The sequence below is a fragment of the Primulina eburnea genome, chromosome 16 (assembly GCF_022965805.1).
Source record: "Primulina eburnea isolate SZY01 chromosome 16, ASM2296580v1, whole genome shotgun sequence".
NCBI lineage: Eukaryota > Viridiplantae > Streptophyta > Magnoliopsida > Lamiales > Gesneriaceae > Primulina > Primulina eburnea.
In genome coordinates, this window is record NC_133116.1 from 11414157 (window position 1) to 11435890 (window position 21734).

The 21734-nt window shown below is 35.1% G+C and overlaps 1 protein-coding gene and 1 pseudogene across 1 annotated transcript; one reads left to right on the forward strand and one right to left on the reverse strand.

The window, feature by feature from the left end:
• The first annotated feature begins 3694 nt into the window (after window positions 1–3694).
• Window positions 3695–6729, forward strand: LOC140816725 (NADPH-dependent diflavin oxidoreductase 1-like). The gene is made up of 5 exons (XM_073176147.1): window positions 3695–3860; window positions 4508–4692; window positions 4871–4965; window positions 5750–5824; window positions 5930–6729. Exons 2-5 carry the CDS (start codon window positions 4533–4535, stop codon window positions 6143–6145), a joined length of 546 nt encoding a protein of 181 aa, XP_073032248.1. The 5' UTR covers window positions 3695–3860; window positions 4508–4532; the 3' UTR covers window positions 6146–6729.
• Window positions 6730–10563: 3834 nt separating this feature from the next.
• LOC140816728 (NADPH-dependent diflavin oxidoreductase 1-like) lies at window positions 10564–16157 on the reverse strand (annotated as a pseudogene).
• Window positions 16158–21734: the final 5577 nt, after the last annotated feature.

Genomic DNA, 21734 nt, shown 5'->3' on the forward strand with positions numbered 1-21734 from the left:
TGACTTTGAAATCAAAATACCATCCTCTTGAAACATAACATATCATAACATAGCATATCATAATAAAACTGTAGTGATGGTATTTCTCTTTGCTCTGGGGATTGATATCAATAGTATCTCTGTCTGTGGGTGCAAATATCCCATCGATATAAATCGATAACTGTGAGGGATATAAGCCTATGGGCGATGATCATCTAATTGCATGCAATTCTCTGACTATGTATCTATCAATCCAATAAAACCTTTGAAACTCTCTCTTGGTATTTAAACCAATACTTTGAAACTCTATCTTTTCTCTTGTATTCCTTTTCAATACAATTGAGACATAACAATGCCTCTACTATATATACAATGAAATCAATACATAACAATTGAACAATTGAAGGGAATAACACATTTAAACTCTTTGAAACACCATACATATATCATCATGTGAGCAAAGGAATGAGATTCCACTTACAACTCACTTGAACCTCCAACCTATACTCTTGGATGAATTCCTACAACAACAATCCATAAATAACACCAACATTAACTCAATATCCAAGAATCTAAGTCACATAATCCATTAATCAACTCAATAATCAACCCAAATCGTCTCTTCACCAAAACCATGAAATAAAGCATCCAAAAGCTTACCTTAGCTTCCTAGAGCAACCAAGAACCTCAATCTTAACTCGAATCACCAACCAAATCCAAGAATCAAAGGTTTGGAAATCATAGAAAATGGAAAACCCTAAGCTTCCATGAGAGAAAATCGGAAATGGAGTAAAGAAGAAGGAGGAAAATGATCCAACCACTCCAAAAGTACACTTAAAATCTCGACCATGCCTCTACTGTACACGACCGCGGGTGCGCTCCAACAAGCACCGCGGGTGCGCTGATAGGCCAGAATCAACAAACATCACCCTGAAAATATGACCGCGGGTGCGGTCCTGAATCTACCGCGGGTGCGCTGCTGCACCGCGGGTGCGGTACCAACTCTGCCGCGGGTGCGGTACATAGGCAGAACCACCACTTTCCATAAGGTATGACCGCGGGTGCGGTCCTTGCATAAGCGCGGGTGCGGTGCTGTCACGGCAGAAAAAAAACCAAGGCAACTGAAATCGAACCGAAACGACGCAACAACAACCACACATCTAACAATATCCAACAAGCCAACAAACAATCATATCAACTATACTATAACCCATAACACAACTATAAACATCTAAATCACATAAAACCCAATAAACAATAATCATACGAAACTTAAACCGTACCGTACACCGGGCTAGGCTATTACAGAAGATTTCTGTTTCCGTCACCGATCTGTCACATCAGTATCACAAAGCTTTACTAGAATAAATAGATATTTTTTGAAGCAACGAAACATCTCTAGTTATCAAAAATCTTGCAATTTTCCACTTCTTACAACTCAGAAATGCCAAGATTCTAATATTCACCACATGATAATCACTTGGTTCAGACTTACACGGACGTTAACCTTGTGGAAACCCGAAAGATTGTGAACTTGGAAATTGTGGTACTATTTTTTGAGGTTCCCTTAACGTTGGTAAGTCGGCCCGAATCTGCTGTTAAAGACGCCAGCATGCAGACGAAGCAGGTAGAGTAGTTGGATGAGACCCGATATCGCAATAAACGCTTCCAGTGTTTGCTGTGATTTGCAAGCTTAAAATCAAGAACCGGTGATGGATGCAATGGATATTCTATGTTAATTTAGACACCTTACCAAGCTAGCGTTTACCCGTGTCCTCCCACTATGGTTTGTTTGCAAACCAGGCGCTGTTTCAATTAGCAAAGAGCATATTGTATGTTTAGAACACAAACAAGCTTGGGGAACGCAGGATATGATGCAGGCACGAGCAATTGAAATGCATAATATTTTAGACTATCTTTTGACAACATTAATAATAAACATATTTTATATGGTGGAGATTGAAGATTAATATATGTGATGCATACCCAAAAGCAAGAGCAGTAATCCCCCAAGAGCAGTAATCCCCCATGAGATAACAACTCAAAAAGCGGGAGCAAACTGTGCCTAGAAATATCGCAAGCAGTTTTGAGATGGTTCTTGGCTGAATAAATATATCAGTTTTATAATTATGTTTTCAAAAGAATTATTTTATGTTATTTTTTAACAGTTCTAAATAATTTCATTATTCATCAATCTACATTAATATGGCACTAGCCACCGAGGCACACGCGTTGCGTGTGTCATTAATATATGAGAATAATATATTAAATCTTCGTGATTTTACAATACCATGAGAGTAAAAACATTTGTACTTGATCCATGAAAATCCAGAGATTCCAAAGCTTAAATAAATATGTCAAACTCAATTTGTTACCTCACATGATATATGTGTTGATCTTAAAAAATAATATTCTTTTGAAGCAGTAATATCATATCATTAGAAATAATGATAAACTTCAATGTAAAAGAAGTAAAATTTAATAGCACCATTTTGAATTGGTTACCAAATCTGGTTGTTAGAATAAGGTTATGGGAAACTTTTTTGATTCTTAGGTTAATATGGGCAGCACAATTGGGTGCCTAAGAATTGACATTTAGAAATGGAAAAGAGTTCTTCAGTCAGAAAGTATTGATATGTTGAATGTCTTGTCTTATTATTTACTTTTCTTTATGGTTGTATTCAGCAGTTTTGCTGTACCTCACTGACCTTTATCTGCGATTTACTCAATGATGTACGTGTTGAATTTCTTACTTTGTTTTTATTTGGATCATTAATGATTACGAGAAGCAGGTATTTTGGCTAGTTATTTTAGTAATGTTACAACAATCAGCTCCTGTGCCTTAAAGATCTGATGATGCAAAAACAGATTGGCACAATAGACGGGAAATTAAATACGCATCTGCTGATATTGTATGCTTCAGAAACAGGAAATGCCATAGATGCTGCTGAGCAGGTTGGTCGTGAGGCAGAGCGCCGCGGTTGCCCTTCTGTCTCTGTTCTCTCTGTGGATGAGTTTCATCCGGTATACTTCTACTCGTTATTTCAGAACATACCAACTTTCAGTTTTTTTAAATGTTTTGTAGGCTGATTATATTGGTTACTTGGCCAGAGTGACTTACCAAAAAAAGAGAAAGTGATTTTTGTGGTGTCAACCACAGGACAAGGAGATGCCCCTGATTCTATTAAGGTTTTATTTATGTTTAATGATAATAAATTCTTTGTTTTTGTGCTTAGCTTTAATCCGTCATAATCAAGATTATTTGGCAGGGGTTTTGGAGGTTTTTGCTGCAAAAAAATTTGTCACATGGGTGGCTTAATGGAGTTTGTTATGCCGTTTTTGGATTGGGTGATTCAAGTTACCAAAAATATAATGTAAAGTTTTTATTTTTACTTTATTAAATCATCTTATGACCTTATTTCTAGATCAACACCTTATTACAATTCATGAACTTATTTCTAAAGGAAGGTATTCCTTCTTCCGCACTGTAAACATGCATTTTTTTGTTGAACATTCTAAATATAATGATGAAAAAAAAGTGATCTTCTTGATATAATTGGCCTGATCTTATTTTTTTTCAATTGCCATAAATAGAGGAAATTTTTGGTTCTCCTGTTTTCAGATTACCAGGGTGTATTGTTATTGGATAGGTATCATATGTTTGGTTGTAAATTCTCATAATGGAATGTTCCGTCATAATTGTTTTAACAGATTGCATCTTCAAAAGTTTTTTCCATAATCTTTCCTTGCTTATTAATTCCATGACATAAATGGATTTTCTGGTCGTAGTTTGTAGCGAAGAAGCTCGATAAACGACTGTTAGATCTTGGTGCATTGGCAATTATTGAAAGAGGTCTGGGAGATGATCAGCATCCTTCAGGGTACAATATTTATTCACATGATTTTAGATGATTAACCATTAGCTCTTATGAAATTTACAATATGGAATTTACGGTCTTTCCCCGTTTAATTCAATAAAACATGAGAAATGAAAGCACTTCATGTTGTTTGGATTCCAGTGAGATGCAAATTCAACGTCCAAATGGTGTTAGCGTGTAATCAATTTACAGGGAAACGTGTCAGTTTGCAATAGGACATTTTCGCTGCATTATAAACATTTTATGGATATCAGAGCAATTATGGAGTGTGCATCTAACATTAGGAATTCCACTCCTCCTACCTAATTATTTTCCTCTTATACATGAAGTCAAGTTTAGTGTGCTCGAATAACCTTCTAGTTTTGTGTAGTCCATATATGTGTAGAACACGAAATTTTAGTCTTGATGGTGTATTTTAATGGCTGTGTCATTTGGTACTAATTTTCACTTGCCAAAATGCTTGTAGTATGATGCTAATTGTTCATCTGGCTATTCCTGTGACAATGACTCTCAGATGATTTGTGCACTTTATGTTGTTTCCTGCATATTTTAAGATATTCAACTTTTTAATTTTCATTTATTCAAATTAATGTGAATATTTTAAATTATTCATTCTCATAAAAGGTTTATGATTGGCATTTCGTTCATAGGTATGAAGGGGCTTTGGATCCCTGGATGTCCTCCTTGTGGAATATATTATATCAAATGAATCCCAAATTACTTCCAAATGGTCCAGTTTTTGTCAATCCAGATGCAGCTTTAATTGATCGACCTAGAGCACAAATTATATATCATGACATCAATGAAGGGGTACCACCAGTTTCAAATGCCACAGGTTACTTGTTTCTTAGATATTTGGTGAACATGAAAGTCCAACAAGTCTTCCATATTTCATTGTTTCATTATTCCTCGATATTATAATGCATTGATGATATCCGAAGTTTTTATTTTATTAGAAATATGTCTATGTTTCTGCCACTATAAGATCGTATTGAAGTGAAAACTCTGTACAGGTTTGAAGTATCTTGAGATGCAGGTTGAGAGGACCCGTTCAATGACTCCTGCAGTACCTTCTGGGAAGAACAGGCCTGAGTGCTTCCTGAAAATGGTATTATCATCATATTTTGTCTTTAGCAGTAAAATAGTTGTCGTGATATTCTGTTTACCTGTTCAGTTGTGCTTTCTTCATCTACAAGTGTTTTGAGTCTTTCAAAACTATTCCGTCAAATTTCAGCAGTATAGCATATCTTTCTTCCTAGGGATAAATCCTTGACTTGAGAATATTTGAAAGTGTGTTTTTCTGACAGAAATAGAAAAGGTTTCCGATCCACAGGAAGCCTGTTTTGACTATAATTTACCCACAACCTACTGACAAGAACACTGATTGTAAATTTGTAATGATGTATATATAGATACCAAAGTTTTTATGAGGCCACACGTGCTTCCAAAAGCAACTTCTTTTGGTTCATGAATTTGATTGGTTACAATATAATGACAAAGCACTTGATCAAACAACTCTTGTCTGTTTGTTCTTGCTGACAACATTCAAATGCTTTTTGTTGTTGGTTGGTTGAGGGGCTGATGGAAGTGTGTTTTAGCTACAGGTTGATCTGGAAACCTTTGACTTGCATTTTGTTTCATGTGCACTGAGTTTTTCCCAGCTAGTTAATTTTCTTAAGAAATGCTTGGGTACTAGAGGGATGAGTTGATTTGTTTTTTTCAGTTCATCTGTCTATTTGAAACTCATGTGCAAGGTATATAAGTATCCATAGGTTACACATGCTCCTACTGGTAAACATGAGTATTGAGTTGTTTGAAAATATGATAGATATGAACAGTTATCATATATATCGAATTTGCACCTTAGTGATCAAGTTTGTTTGTAATTATAGACCAAGAATCTTCGATTAAGTAGAGAGGGCAGTGGGAAGGATGTGCGCCACTTTGAGTTCGATGCTGTTTCATCTGTAAGTCATGCTAAACATTCTCAAATAGGCAGTTGTCCGTTTTCTTTTATGGTTAAAACCATACATATGTTCTTTTCTATTAATGTGTTGTGTTCATGTCTGCAGTCAATAGAATATGAAGTGGGCGATGTTCTTGAGATTCTTCCAGGTCAAAGTTCTGCCGCAGTAGATGCTTTCATACAGCGTTGTAATTTGAACCCTGAGTCTTACATAACTGTATGTAGTTCTCCATTTGAATTTCTTTATCGGTGCTTTTTCTTGAAGATTTTTTCAGTGTTTTCCGTGTGCCAATATCACAAATGTAATACTATCCCCTCTTGATCGTTCCTTTAATACTTTTTTCTATGTCTTGTTTAATCATCAGTTGTCCATACATGTTACACGGACCACTGGACTCTTGCATTGGTTACCATGATAATTTTATTATTGGATTTGAATGTATGCATTGTATTCGCAATAAAAGGAAAGCCAAGAAGGGATTTGGAGCTTTGAAGTTAGACATGAGCAAAACATATGACCGCGTAGAATGGAGATACTTGGAAGCCATCATGCTGAAGTTAGGCTTCGCTGCGAGTTTTGTAAGGCTGATCTTAAAATGTATATCTATTGTCTCTTATTCATCCGTGTTAATCACAATACTTATGGTAAGCTGATCCCAAAGCGTGGTATTCGTCAAGGTGATCCTTTATCTCCATATCTATTTGTTTTATGTGCTCAAGGACTTTCGGCCATATTATCTCTTGCGGTGCGAAATAAACTGTTTCAAGGAGTTAAAATTGCCCATAATTGTCAAGAAATCTCTCACTTACTGTTTGCAGATGATAGCTTAAACTTCTTTCGTGCTAAGGAAACAGAGTGCATACAGCTTCGAAGATGTTTGAGAGTTTATGAAATAGCTTATGGACAAACAGTAAATTATGATAAATTGGCCCTCACCTTCAGTCCGAGTGTTTCTTTGGATGCTATAAATGCAATCCAGACTACCTTCTCTATACCTGTGGTTCAAGGCCATGAAATTTATTTGGGCCTTCCTACGTTCTCTCTTCGTAGTAAGCGCATTCAATTCTCTAATCTTCGTGAAAGACTTATCAAGAAGATCAATGGCTGGGCATCACGGTTTTTCTTTGCTGTAGGAAAAGAAACTCTGATTAAATCAATCTTGCAAGCCATACCCTCTTATGCAATGTCCTGCTTTAAGCTACCTATTTCATTATGCCATGAACTGGAGCAGTTGTGCGCTAAATTTTGGTGGAATAAAACAACCGATGGAGAGGGAATGCATTGGGCTAGCTGGAGGAAATTATGTAGACCGAAACAATATGGAGGTATGGGGTTTCGTAATCTCTCTGAATTTAATCGTGCTTTTCTTGCTAAACAGGTATGGAAAATTATTACGGATCCTTCCTCGCTTATGGCACAAACGCTCAAATCTCGATATTTTAAAGATTGTGACATTATGGATGCTATTTTAGGATCGAATCCATCCTACATATGGCGATCGATCCTTTGGAGTCGAGATCTTATTCAAAAAGGATTAATGTGGAGAGTGGGGAATGGATCCCACATCAATGCACTTATTGATCGTTGGATTCCTAATCTCTTTTCTGGGAAAAGCTCGATGACAGGCTCAAGTGGTTGAGTAAGGTTCAAGAACTTATTTCATGTGACAGAACGTGGAATGAAGTTGAGGTACGCTCCAAATTTCCTTCGTTCGAAGCAGAATGTATTCTTGATATACCTCTGAGAAATCAGCACACTGAAGATGATAGATTCTGGAAGTGGGGAAAGAAAGGCAAGTACACAGTTAAATCAGGCTACCTGGCTCAAATTGGATGCTTCGATCCACATGAATCTCTATCGCATTCTCGTTGGAAAAGCGGTGGAAAAAGATTTGGCAGCTAAACATCCCACATAAAGTTCGAATATTTTTTTGGTGTGCGAGCAATGAATTAATTCCCACTTAACTGAACTTGTTTAGAAGACATTTACATACCAATAGATGTTGTTTTTATTGTAGCTCTTCGAATGCTTCAACAAGCCATTGTCTAATCTTTTGCCCCCTTGTAAGGCATATCTAGAAAGGTACGCTTTTTTGGCCATATCTAAAGAAATGTGGTGTGTTGTCGTTTATATCATGTGAGTTGTGCCTAATGGATCAAGTTTCACCTGCTGAATTTGAATTGTTTGCAATGCTGGCTTGGGAAATTTGGAAAGAGATTTGTATTTTAAAACATAATAGCCATATTCCCAACAAATGTATTAAAGTTGAGTGGGTTATGTCGTATCTTGAGCAATTTAGAACAGCTAGATGTGCTTGAAATTTAGCTTCAGGGGAGGTGCAGAGTAGCAGGGATATGAGGTGGGTGCCTCCTCCGTTGGGGCAGTGGCGACTTGATGTCGATGCTGGGTTTAATGATACTGTTGGTAAATATAGTGTGGGTGCTGTGATTCAAAATCATTTTCGAATTATTTTTGCTGCCTCAGCCATTGGCATACGAAAACCAGGATCAGTGTTGGAGGCAGAACTCTCGGCTATTCATTTTGGTTTGATGCTTGCTGTGAGAGGTAACTTTTCTGATGTTTGGGTTTTCTCGAACTCCTGTAATGCTGTTAAAGAGGTGACGTCGAAGTCTGAGGCTCGCAACCATCAAGGACTGTTAGTCTTGAACATATTGGATATTTTAACTTCTGGTAGATTTAAAAAGTTAGATCATGTTAGTAGAAATGCAAACAAGTTAGCGCACTGTTTAGCGCGTTTTGCTTTATCTCATCCTTCTCGTTCATGTTGGATGGAAGATTTTTACCCATCGTGATTGATGGATTTAGCTACTGTTGATTTAATTAATGTATAATATCTGATTTCCCCACAAAAAAAGTGATTCGATTCTCTCAAACTGACACGAAACTAGTCCGAACATCGCACTGATAATAATTAATAACACAAGGGAGGTAAACCCAAAAAATTTGGAAGTTGATTCAAGAGGCAAACCCAAAAAATTTCTATAAGACACATGAAAATTTAAAAGTCTCTTCGTCCAGTTAAGAGGGTCTGCCTGGATCATACCAAAAAGGGGAACAATAACTCAGAAAATCTTACTAAGATAAGTTCCCTCCACTCTGCTGCCACAAATTAATGATATCAGTAGCTTGATTGAGCAGAACAACCATCTGTTTCTGGGAAATCCAAGGCTTACTCTCCAGACAAATTTTAAGCTCTTCCCACGCATCTTTCCTCGGCCAAAAATAATATGGGCTCAAAGGAACAGTCCCATGACCTCCCGCAATCACTTGATCTAAAGCTATCCCTATGTTCTTTTCCATCCAAACGAATTTCAAAACCAGCCTCGGTCCCTCCATAGGCATCACCACAACTCCCAGTTTCTTCTTTACTTTTTTATTATTGTCAAGATCATGATTATTATTATCCAAGATCGATGATTCATGAGTGGTAGAGGGAGATGAAACACGGATTTTGAAGGGTTCGAGTTTGATTTTGCTGGGTTGGGGTTGATGATAAGAAAAAGGTGGAGTCTTCAAGGTAAAAAATATTGGATCTCTGGGGAGTTTTGATTTGAGAAAAAGGTCTAAGTGGATTCTCGTTGTGGGTTGAGACTTGAGAGCACACCGGTGTGAACATCTTGTCCTCCGCTGGCAGAATTATTCGAGGGAGAAGAAAATGGCTTCGGGGACTGCGCTTGTTCAACTGCGCTCGTACTCTTAATAAATAACTAGTAACCGTGGCTAATATATTAAATATTTATGATATTACAACATAATGACGTCACAACATAAAGAAGAGAGTTTATTTTTCACGGTGGTTAGTTTGGAGAAGAAATAACATTATTTTTCACGTGAGCAGTTTCCTTATGACGGTGAATATAATATTATTTGTTAAGAAAAAATATAATATAAAAAATGAAAAGGGTAAAATAAGAAAGAAAGTTGGTGTTCTCATAGAGCGGTTATTATTAGGGGCTCAACTATAATAAAATAGTAAATAGTAAATATAAAAAATTAAAAAGGGTAAAACAGGAAAGAAAGTTGGTGTCTTCACAGAGCAGTTATTATTAGGGTCTCATACTTAATATAATAGTATAGATAATTTTCATTTTTTAACTTTTACAAAAATACAGTTTATTTTTTTCCTTCATAATTTATAGATAGATAATTATTGTTTCCCAAATTTGTTTCATCGTACTACATTTTAAGACAACTGTATTTTCCTTCCAAACATCATATATACACTAGTAACCGTGGCACACACGTTGCGTGTGTCCTGAATACATGTGGCTAATATATTAAATATTCATGATATTACAACATAATGACGTCACAACATAAAGAAGAGAGTTTATTTTTCACGGTGGCTAGTTTGGAGAAGAAATAATATTATTTTTCACGTGAGCAGTTTCTTTATGACGGTGAATATAATATTATTTGTTAAGAAAAAATATAATATAAAAAATGAGAAAGGGTAAAATAGGAAAGAAAGTTGATGTCCTCATAGAGACGGTTATTATTAGGGGTTCAACTATAATAAAATAGTAAATATAAAAAATTAAAAAAGGTAAAACAGGAAATAAAGTTGGTGTCCTCATAGAGCGGTTATTATTAGGTCCTCATACTTAATATAATAGTATAGATACACACACACACACACACGATGTTTCATATCTTTGATTGTGATAAATTGATCACGAATATATTATATTTACATCTTTTTCCTTCAACATTTCAAATACCGAAAAATAATAATGCATATATAAATGTAATTCAAAAATATCAAAGTTAGAATATCGCAAGAATCAATTTCTCAGACCAATAATGTTCCTAATCTCTTTTCCAACCATTTTCTTGTATTTAAATGAGAGAATCAACTCTATTAAAAAAAATAAGAAGAGAAAATCAACTATTTTCAAGACCAGGCTTCGACATAATACTTGCCGGCCTTCTCCAGTGCTCGAATCCATCTCGAAGCAACCTCTTTCGAAACCCCACTTTCAGCAGAAACTATATCTTCAAAGGCTGATAATACATCTGAAGGCATCTTATTTGACGATCCAGCAATGTACACAGAAGCACCTTGACTAAGCAAACCCCATATCTTAGTGCTTTGCTCCTTAATTTTGTGTTGCACATACACTTTCCGTGGCTGGTCCCTTGAAAACGCAGCATAGAATCCTCCACCCTTGTCTTCGGATAGTACCCCTCCGTTCTGTGAATGTTTCATCCAAAAATCTTGATAGAGAAAGTCATTGTCTCTGTTTCTGCATCCGAAGAAAAAAATCATCGGAGCTGTTGGGTCAGATTCATTTTGAAGTGCTCTTACTTCCACAAATCCACGAAAAGGTGCACATCCCGTTCCAGGACCAATGAGGATAAGAGGAAGGGATGGCGGTGGAGGAGGAAGCGAACCTTTCTTAAACCACACTGCTACTAGTACATCTGATGAAGATTAAATACAATTTGTGAAAGTATATAACAGGAGACTAAGATTTTCTTGGTATAATAGATTGAAGTCAGAATATGATAATGGACTACACTCTGCTGAGGATCAAGACTGGCTAGCCAAGACGAGCAAAGACCTGAACGCTTCCTCTTGTATGGGGTCTTCCACGTGACCACACTTACCGTTAAGTGCACTTGATTTGGATGAGCTGAATGACAAGAAGAGATGGAGAAGGCCCTTGTTTTTAATGGAGGAACCAACTGTACCAACCATTCGAAGGGCATTTGCACAGAAGGGAAATCCTCCAATACCTACATTACATTACAGCTCCGGTGAAAAATGAGTAAGAATGCAGAGTAGAAAAGAGTTCATAAATTCTCCTCGTCCTTCTAACATAAATATGAAGCACTTGAACCTATCAAAGAGCACGTTATCTGAAAACCTAAAAAGATTACCTATTATATCTCTGATATGAAGCAATATTTAAAGACGATGCTCTTATTTTTCCTTTGTTCATCAATAGAAAGAAATCACAGTTTATGCGTACAAAACAAAATTATTTCCTTGATGCAAATGGTTTAGTGGTATATTTTCCGAAATATAACAGGTCAGAAATAAAAGTTGCAAACCAAGGACACTACCATTTTCCCGGGACAAGATGAAACATCAAAGGAGAATATCAGACAAACGTCTTGCATTTTCCAGGGTTGATCGCATAGTACATTTTACACGTAAAAAGACGTTGAAAAAGGTTTACATAAGAAATAAGAAAATCTAAAGGACAAATGAATGCAAAATAATACTTGTAGAAAATTAACAATATCTTGTCACCTCTAAAACAGTCCTTCGCTCCTTCTGGTTGTATTGGTATAGATCATCTCTTCCTTCTGGCGAGGCAAAATATTGAAGCCTTTCTTCTCATGTTCAGCACTGGCAAAAAAACTCATGACCTAAAGAAGCCCATAGATTAGAAACAACAACTGAATGTGTTATGGAGAACATCAGAAACAATTGTCTTGATAATAAAGCAGATGTGCAAGATTAAGATATTGCGACACAGGATACACCAATCAATCATATCTTCAATTCAGAATAAATTGACAAAGCAAAAGATACAAATCAATTGGTACAAGCTTACCTCAAAGAAGTAACGTCTAGGAGAAGCTGAGGCCACATCCATATTCAGCTCAACAAAAGTTTTTAGTTTCACAGGGAACAGGGAGGTATTTATCCCAGCTTTATTCCCTTTATCTCGCGGCTGAATCTAAAGACAAGTATTGTAATGAAAATAAAATTGGAGAACTAGTTAAACAAACCAAATCCACTTAGATAAAGCACCAAGCAGCAATTTATCATGGTAACCAATGCAAGAGTCCAGTGGTCCGTTTAACATGTATGGACAACTGATGATTAAACAAGACATAGAAAAAAGTATTAAAGGAACGATCAAGAGGGGATAGTATTACATTTGTGATATTGGCACACGGAAAACACTGAAAAAATCTTCAAGAAAAAGCACCGATAAAGAAATTCAAATGGAGAACTACATACAGTTATGTAAGACTCAGGGTTCAAATTACAACGCTGTATGAAAGCATCTACTGCGGCAGAACTTTGACCTGGAAGAATCTCAAGAACATCGCCCACTTCATATTCTATTGACTGCAGACATGAACACAACACATTAATAGAAAAGAACATATGTATGGTTTTAACCATAAAAGAAAACGGACAACTGCCTATTTGAGAATGTTTAGCATGACTTACAGATGAAACAACATCGAACTCAAAGTGGCGCACATCCTTCCCACTGCCCTCTCTACTTAATCGAAGATTCTTGGTCTATAATTACAAACAAACTTGATCACTAAGGTGCAAATTCGATATATATGATAACTGTTCATATCTATCATATTTTCAAACAACTCAATACTCATGTTTACCAGTAGGAGCATGTGTAACCTATGGATACTTATATACCTTGCACATGAGTTTCAAATAGTTAGATGAACTGAAAAAAACAAATCAACTCATCCCTCTAGTACCCAAGCATTTCTTAAGAAAATTAACTAGCTGGGAAAAACTCAGTGCACATGAAACAAAATGCAAGTCAAAGGTTTCCAGATCAACCTGTAGCTAAAACACACTTCCATTAGCCCCTCAACCAACCAACAACAAAAAGCATTTGAATGTTGTCAGCAAGAACAAACAGACAAGAGTTGTTTGATCAAGTGCTTTGTCATTATATTGTAACCAATCAAATTCATGAACCAAAAGAAGTTGCTTTTGGAAGCACGTGTGGCCTCATAAAAACTTTGGTATCTATATATACATCATTACAAATTTACAATCAGTGTTCTTGTCAGTAGGTTGTGGGTAAATTATAGTCAAAACAGGCTTCCTGTGGATCGGAAACCTTTTCTATTTCTGTCAGAAAAACACACTTTCAAATATTCTCAAGTCAAGGATTTATCCCTAGGAAGAAAGATATGCTATACTGCTGAAATTTGACGGAATAGTTTTGAAAGACTCAAAACACTTGTAGATGAAGAAAGCACAACTGAACAGGTAAACAGAATATCACGACAACTATTTTACTGCTAAAGACAAAATATGATGATAATACCATTTTCAGGAAGCACTCAGGCCTGTTCTTCCCAGAAGGTACTGCAGGAGTCATTGAACGGGTCCTCTCAACCTGCATCTCAAGATACTTCAAACCTGTACAGAGTTTTCACTTCAATACGATCTTATATTGGCAGAAACATAGACATATTTCTAATAAAATAAAAACTTCGGATATCATCAATGCATTATAATATCGAGGAATAATGAAACAATGAAATATGGAAGACTTGTTGGACTTTCATGTTCACCAAATATCTAAGAAACAAGTAACCTGTGGCATTTGAAACTGGTGGTACCCCTTCATTGATGTCATGATATATAATTTGTGCTCTAGGTCGATCAATTAAAGCTGCATCTGGATTGACAAAAACTGGACCATTTGGAAGTAATTTGGGATTCATTTGATATAATATATTCCACAAGGAGGACATCCAGGGATCCAAAGCCCCTTCATACCTATGAACGAAATGCCAATCATAAACCTTTTATGAGAATGAATAGTTTAAAATCTTCACATTAATTTGAATAAATGAAAATTAAAAAGTTGAATATCTTAAAATATGCAGGAAACAACATAAAGTGCACAAATCATCTGAGAGCCATTGTCACAGGAATAGCCAGATGAACAATTAGCATCATACTACAAGCATTTTGGCAAGTGAAAATTAGTACCAAATGACACAGCCATTAAAATACACCATCAAGACTAAAATTTCGTGTTCTACACATATATGGACTACACAAAACTAGAAGGTTATTCGAGCACACTAAACTTGACTTCATATATAAGAGGAAAATAATTAGGTAGGAGGAGTGGAATTCCTAATGTTAGATGCACACTCCATAATTGCTCTGATATCCATAAAATGTTTATAATGCAGCGAAAATGTCCTATTGCAAACTGACACGTTTCCCTGTAAATTGATTACACGCTAACACCATTTGGAAGTTGAATTTGCATCTCACTGGAATCCAAACAACATGAAGTGCTTTCATTTCTCATGTTTTATTGAATTAAACGGGGAAAGACCGTAAATTCCATATTGTAAATTTCATAAGAGCTAATGGTTAATCATCTAAAATCATGTGAATAAATATTGTACCCTGAAGGATGCTGATCATCTCCCAGACCTCTTTCAATAATTGCCAATGCACCAAGATCTAACAGTCGTTTATCGAGCTTCTTCGCTACAAACTACGACCAGAAAATCCATTTATGTCATGGAATTAATAAGCAAGGAAAGATTATGGAAAAAACTTTTTGAAGATGCAATCTGTTAAAACAATTATGACGGAACATTCCATTATGAGAATTTACAACCAAACATATGATACCTATCCAATAACAATACACCCTGGTAATCTGAAAACATGAGAACCAAAAATTTCCTCTATTTATGGCAATTGAAAAAAAATAAGATCAGGCCAATTATATCAAGAAGATCACTTTTTTTTTCATCATTATATTTAGAATGTTCAACAAAAAAATGCATGTTTACAGTGCGGAAGAAGGAATACCTTCCTTTAGAAATAAGTTCATGAATTGTAATAAGGTGTTGATCTAGAAATAAGGTCATAAGATGATTTAATAAAGTAAAAATAAAAACTTTACATTATATTTTTGGTAACTTGAATCACCCAATCCAAAAACGGCATAACAAACTCCATTAAGCCACCCATGTGACAAATTTTTTTGCAGCAAAAACCTCCAAAACCCATGCCAAATAATCTTGATTATGACGGATTAAAGCTAAGCACAAAAACAAAGAATTTATTATCATCAAACATAAATAAAACCTTAATAGAATCAGGGGCATCTCCTTGTCCTGTGGTTGACACCACAAAAATCACTTTCTCTTTTTTTGGTAAGTCACTCTGGCCAAGTAACCAATATAATCAGCCTACAAAACATTTAAAAAAACTGAAAGTTGGTATGTTCTGAAATAACGAGTAGAAGTATACCGGATGAAACTCATCCACAGAGAGGACAGAGACAGAAGGGCAACCGCGGCGCTCTGCCTCACGACCAACCTGCTCAGCAGCATCTATGGCATTTCCTGTTTCTGAAGCATACAATATCAGCAGATGCGTATTTAATTTCCCGTCCATTGTGCCAATCTGTTTTTGCATCATCAGATCTTTTAGGCACAGGAGCTGATCGTTGTAACATTACTAAAATAACTAGCCAAAATACCTGCTTCTCGTAATCATTAATGATCCAAATAAAAACAAAGTAAGAAATTCAACACGTACATCATTGAGTAAATCGTAGATAAAGGTCAGTGAGGTACAGCAAAACTGCTGAATACAACCATAAAGAAAAGTAAATAATAAGACAAGACATTCAACATATCAATACTTTCTCACTGAAGAACTCTTTTCCATTTCTAAATGTCAATTCTTAGGCACCCAATTGTGCTGCCCATATTAACCTAAGAATCAAAAAAGTTTCCCATAACCTTATTCTAACAACCATATTTGGTAACCAATTCAAAATGGTGCTATTAAATTTTACTTCTTTTACATTGAAGTTTATCATTATTTCTAATGATATGTTATTACTGCTTCAAAAGAATATTATTTTTTAAGATCAACACATATATCATGTGAGCTAACAAATTGAGTTTGACATATTTATTTAAGCTTTGGAATCTCTGGTTTTTCATGGATCAAGTACAAATGTTTTTACTCTCATGGTATTGTAAAATCACGAAGATTTAATATATTATTCTCATATATTAATGACACACGCAACGCGTGTGCCTCGGTGGCTAGTGCCATATTAATGTAGATTGATGAATAATGAAATTATTTAGAACTGTTAAAAAATAACATAAAATAATTCTTTTGAAAACACAATTATAAAACTGATATATTTATTCAGCCAAGAACCATCTCAAAACTGCTTGCGATATTTCTAGGCACAGTTTGCTCCCGCTTTTTGAGTTGGCTCACAGTTTGCTGTAATTCAGTGTAAAGAATCGAACTTTATGTGGCAACGGAGTTATAGCTAAATCCCGCTTCTGATTCTTTCTGGGCACTTTCATTTTTGGTAAATGGGCATTTTGCAATTTAATTTTGGATTGCTATGTATTTGTTGGAATTCCCCTTTCAAAAGTCGTTGTAAACTTGTTCCTTGTTGAATAATGACTTTTTATTCTGATTCTCTAGGTTTTTTTGTGGCTATAGGCTTTGGTTGTTTAGTTAAAGAAGCATTGCAGTTTATGATGGTTTTGAATCCATCAAATAAGAAGTTCATGTATTGTATTAACTTTTTATTCGCGATGTGGAATAAGAGTCTTTGAAGTTTTATATGTATGATCAAACTCATTTCGTGGGCTTGTCTATGTTTTTTCCATTTCCTATTTGTTGGGAATCTGCGAGGGAAAGGGAATCCTTCAGTTTCTTATGATTTCATTTAGTTCAGTGCCAATTAAATGTTTAAAAAAAACTGACAACCAGATTTGGTAACCAATTCAAAATGGTGCTATTAACTAGATTATCATTACATACAATGTCCACTAATGTTGAAGGCTGGTTTTTGGCTTCCCCTTTTAATCTTAATGAGACAACTAAGATGTTAATATTCGACCATCCTACTATGTCCTCGTCAGAACTCAAATATAACATTATTATTCACAAAGAGTAGATACCAAACCTTGTGGCCTTAGGAACTAAACTCGGGCTTCAGATTGAACAACTTGAAGGCTCTACTACCTCGAGCGTAAAATTTGAACGGGGGATCTAGCAACCATGGGCATATAGATCTCTCTCAGCACCACTGTTTCTGTTTGAAATTAATTATCACTGATCTTAGATCAGTTAGCCAAAGTTACTGGATTTTTTTTATACACATTAATCTTGACATCTCTATCATTCATATAGGGTTCTTAAATTTTTTGAAATTCGTTAAAGTTCAACAAAATTCATCACCATCCTCGATAAACAAAAAGTACATAAGCTTTTGTTTCTAAATTTTTTTAAAAAAATATTAATTGTTGTAATCATTTAGGTCTGAATTCGATAAAATTTTAACAAAATTCATCACCATACTCAGTAAACAAAATGTACACAAATCATCAACAGACCACCTTTAGTTGTCCAATAAACATAAAAACACATTTTCAATAATTTATTAATGGGAAGGCCACTCATTGCATAGATTCAATAAAATACATGATATCAAAATAAGACTATCCCTAGCGCAAAATAAAGACAGTCAACACTCCTCCAAAAGTTACAAATGTGAAAGAAAAGCATACTAAATTCGTCTTTATTTTCACTAAATTTAAATCCTCTATGTAAGAGTACCGAGAAAAAATGTTCAAGCCTTATTTGCAGAGAAAGCATACCAGTATAATCGATCATCTTCTTCAAATACTCCCAGAAGATTTGAAAGATTTGAATAAAAGTATTTATTATGATTTATTAAATATTTCATAAATAATGAATATGGAGATAAGCCACTATGTGTTTTTCAGGTATAAATTGATTTTCGAGTCATATGACCTATACAGGTGAGGCTTCACCTATGCTGCTCTTTTTACCATCTACTTTCCTGATTTATTCTGAACAAAAAAGACTTAAATCATCTTTTCTTCCTCCTATTTCTGAACATGATTATAATGTCATATATCAAATGTGCAGGGAGAGGAGCTGAGAAAGATGATTGGTTCTCCTGCTTACACTGAATGTAGTTAAATGTATTCTCGAGATTCAATATTCAAGTTTTTAGTTTCTTTTATTCGTACCTTCACTCTTTCAACATGTTGCACTCATTTACCCCATTATGTTTTCCCAACAGAATGTCACAAAGTCTGGATTAAATGGGTAGCATTTAACCACCACTGGCCTGACTCCCGAACCTAACCCATGATCTCAGTTTGGATGTGACAGTCCAAACCTCTGGAAAATTTAATAGACTGGAATGAAGAACAAACCTTCTCTTGCAGCTTTCAGCTCATCCTTCAAGTGTGTAAGCACAGTTTCATCATTTCCTGTTATTTTCTAAATAAATGAAAAGAGTGATTCAAGTCTCTGCTGGTTTTGGAAGCCACCAATCTAACATATTGTTTTAATTCCTCCCTAATAAAGGGATCAATATTTGAACTGTCAAAAGGCAACAAAAAGTTGGCGGTCTATTCAGAACAGAGAACCGTAAAACTTACAATGGAATATGTGCACCATGCATGAGGTGTTTAAATAGCTCAGCAGTTCTAAGGCTCTTAATTTTTTGGTATTTCAATTTTTACATGTACAGAGTTTTTTGCAACGACAAAAACTAAGAAATTTTTCAATGTTCTGATAAATATATATATTTTTAGTTAAGAAAATATATTTTCCCAACATGCTAGTTTCTAGTTTATTTTATTCGTACCTTCATTCTTTGAACATGCTGCAATCATTTACCTCGTTATCTTTTGCTATCAAAGTCGTGCTCCAGCCACCCAAGCAAAAGAAAAAGAAGAGTAAGGCTCAAAAGGCATGTTCTATATTGTGATCAGCATTATGCACAATAAGGACAATAACCCACCATTGTTTCTCCTCCATCAACTTCATTTGCTTTTCCCTCCTCAAAGTAGGAACCGTTGTCTGCCTTCGCTTGCTCCAAGTTCTAGCAATTCGTCTAGATGACTTAAACCCGAATAGTTAAGTCATATGTAGTCAATTGCCCATTGTGTTTTGATTTGTTTTATCTTGTTAATGTCCATTTTGATTACACACAACTGCAATATTTTAATACATGTGAGAACTGAGAACATAAGTCAGCCATATGAATCGCAATTCTAGAATCTAGAAATAAATTAGATTGACGCAAACGATTACTGCTTTAATTGATGGATCGAGACAGTTTCCAGAAATTGCAAAATAACGCTGTCATATTAACAACTACGTGCCGTTTCAGCCCGACATTAAACGCAATTCGAATTAATGAGAAGCCAAAATTCAACCAAAAAATACATTACCTCAATCAAGCTTGTGTTCTCTCGGCACCTTCCTTGGTAAAGTAACTCGAATCTTCTGCATGAGGACCAGATAATTTTCAAAATACCAAATTGAAGTACCTTTCGAAACTTGTCTTTGCTTGAACATAAAATGAAAAAGATTACAAAAACTTGCATCTGTGGCTATTCTGGAGTTAGCTCATCATGCGAGTCAAAATCCAAAGCAAACAGATTAAAGAATCTGTAGTGCCTTGTTATCCCGATCACTTCGAAAACTTGAGGATCAAAGAGCTAAAAACAACATAGTAATCTTTCATCAATCACGGAAGGACCCTTATGATTTCTTGGCCGGAAAATTAAATTTGAACCGACAGATAGGAGGCTGGCGATCGATTGCAATGGATGTGGTGTTGAGTTCGTCGAGGCCTCAACCGAGTATTTGTTGGAGGAGATCGTGGATTTGGAGGAGATCCACCTTGTCGAGACGATTTGTGAAGGTAAATCAATTATATCTGAGAGAATCGTGGTGCGTAGTTGTGAGGAACGGTTTGCTGGAGATGTGGATTGATTTTGAATGAGATATTTTTGAGCTGAAACAAAAGGGCAAAATGGTCAATAAAAAATTGGTGTCCGCTTCGACAGTTTTTATGTGCCTCTCATCTTTAATAAAATAGTAGAGATATTGGCATAAAAAAAATGAAATAAATTTTCTACATTTTTTCAAAATATTGCATATAATTAAAAAAATTAAGATCTTTTTTTGATAACAAAATATAAGATATTTCAACTTATTGATAATTGTTTTATTGTGTTTAAAATAATATTTTTTTGAAAAACTTTGTGTGAAAATCCATAAATTAAATATTTTTCTGTTTCATATAAAAATCTCACCAAATCAAAGTCCCATATTTTCTTTCTCTGTTACCTTATTTATTAATCATTATATTGCAAAAACTTTCATTAGAAATTTTTAAAATTGTTGTGAAAAAGTAAAAATTTATGGTAAAAAGTAAAAATCTCAAACTCTCAAAATTTACCAAACTACACACTTTATAATATTTTTCTCTCTACTCAATTGTTATTTTCTTCACAAATGAGAGATCTATTTATAGAGTTTCATTACACATATTCCAAAAATAAATTCATCATTACATACATCATCACACACTAATTTTCAATATTCAACACCTAATTTTACCTAATTTTCAACATTCAACATACACATTTTAATATTATATTTTCAACACTCCCCCTTGTGATGATGATCATAATGATTGTCTTCATTACGTGTTTATATACTGCCTCGTTAAAAACCTTACTTGGAAAAACCCTTTGGGATAAAAACCATAGTAAGGGAAAAAGAGTGCAGTCACGTAAACTCCCCCTGATGTTGACATGAACAATTCTTCACAAATATCGTAGATTGCGCATCCCAATATTATATATGTGCTTTCTGAATATTGACGTAGGAAGTGCCTTTGTGAAGAGATTTGATGAGTTTTCACTTGATTGAATGTGACGAACATCAATACATTTATTCTTCTCAAGCTCCTTGGTGAATGCGAAGAACTTAGGAGGAATATGTTTAGTTCTGTCGCTTTTTATGTATCCTTCTTTCATTTGAGCAACACATGCAGCATTATCTTCATATAGTATAACAGGCTTCTCATCGAATGATAATCCGCATAAAATTTGAATATGTTGGGTAATTGATTTTAACCACACACATTCACGACTTGCTTCATGTAGTGCAATAATCTCGGCATGATTTGATGAAGTTGTTACGAGCGTTTGTTTCTGTGAACGCCAAGATATTGCAGTGCCTCCACGAGTAAATACATATCCAGTTTGGGAACGTGCCTTGTGTGGATCAGATAAGTATCCAGCA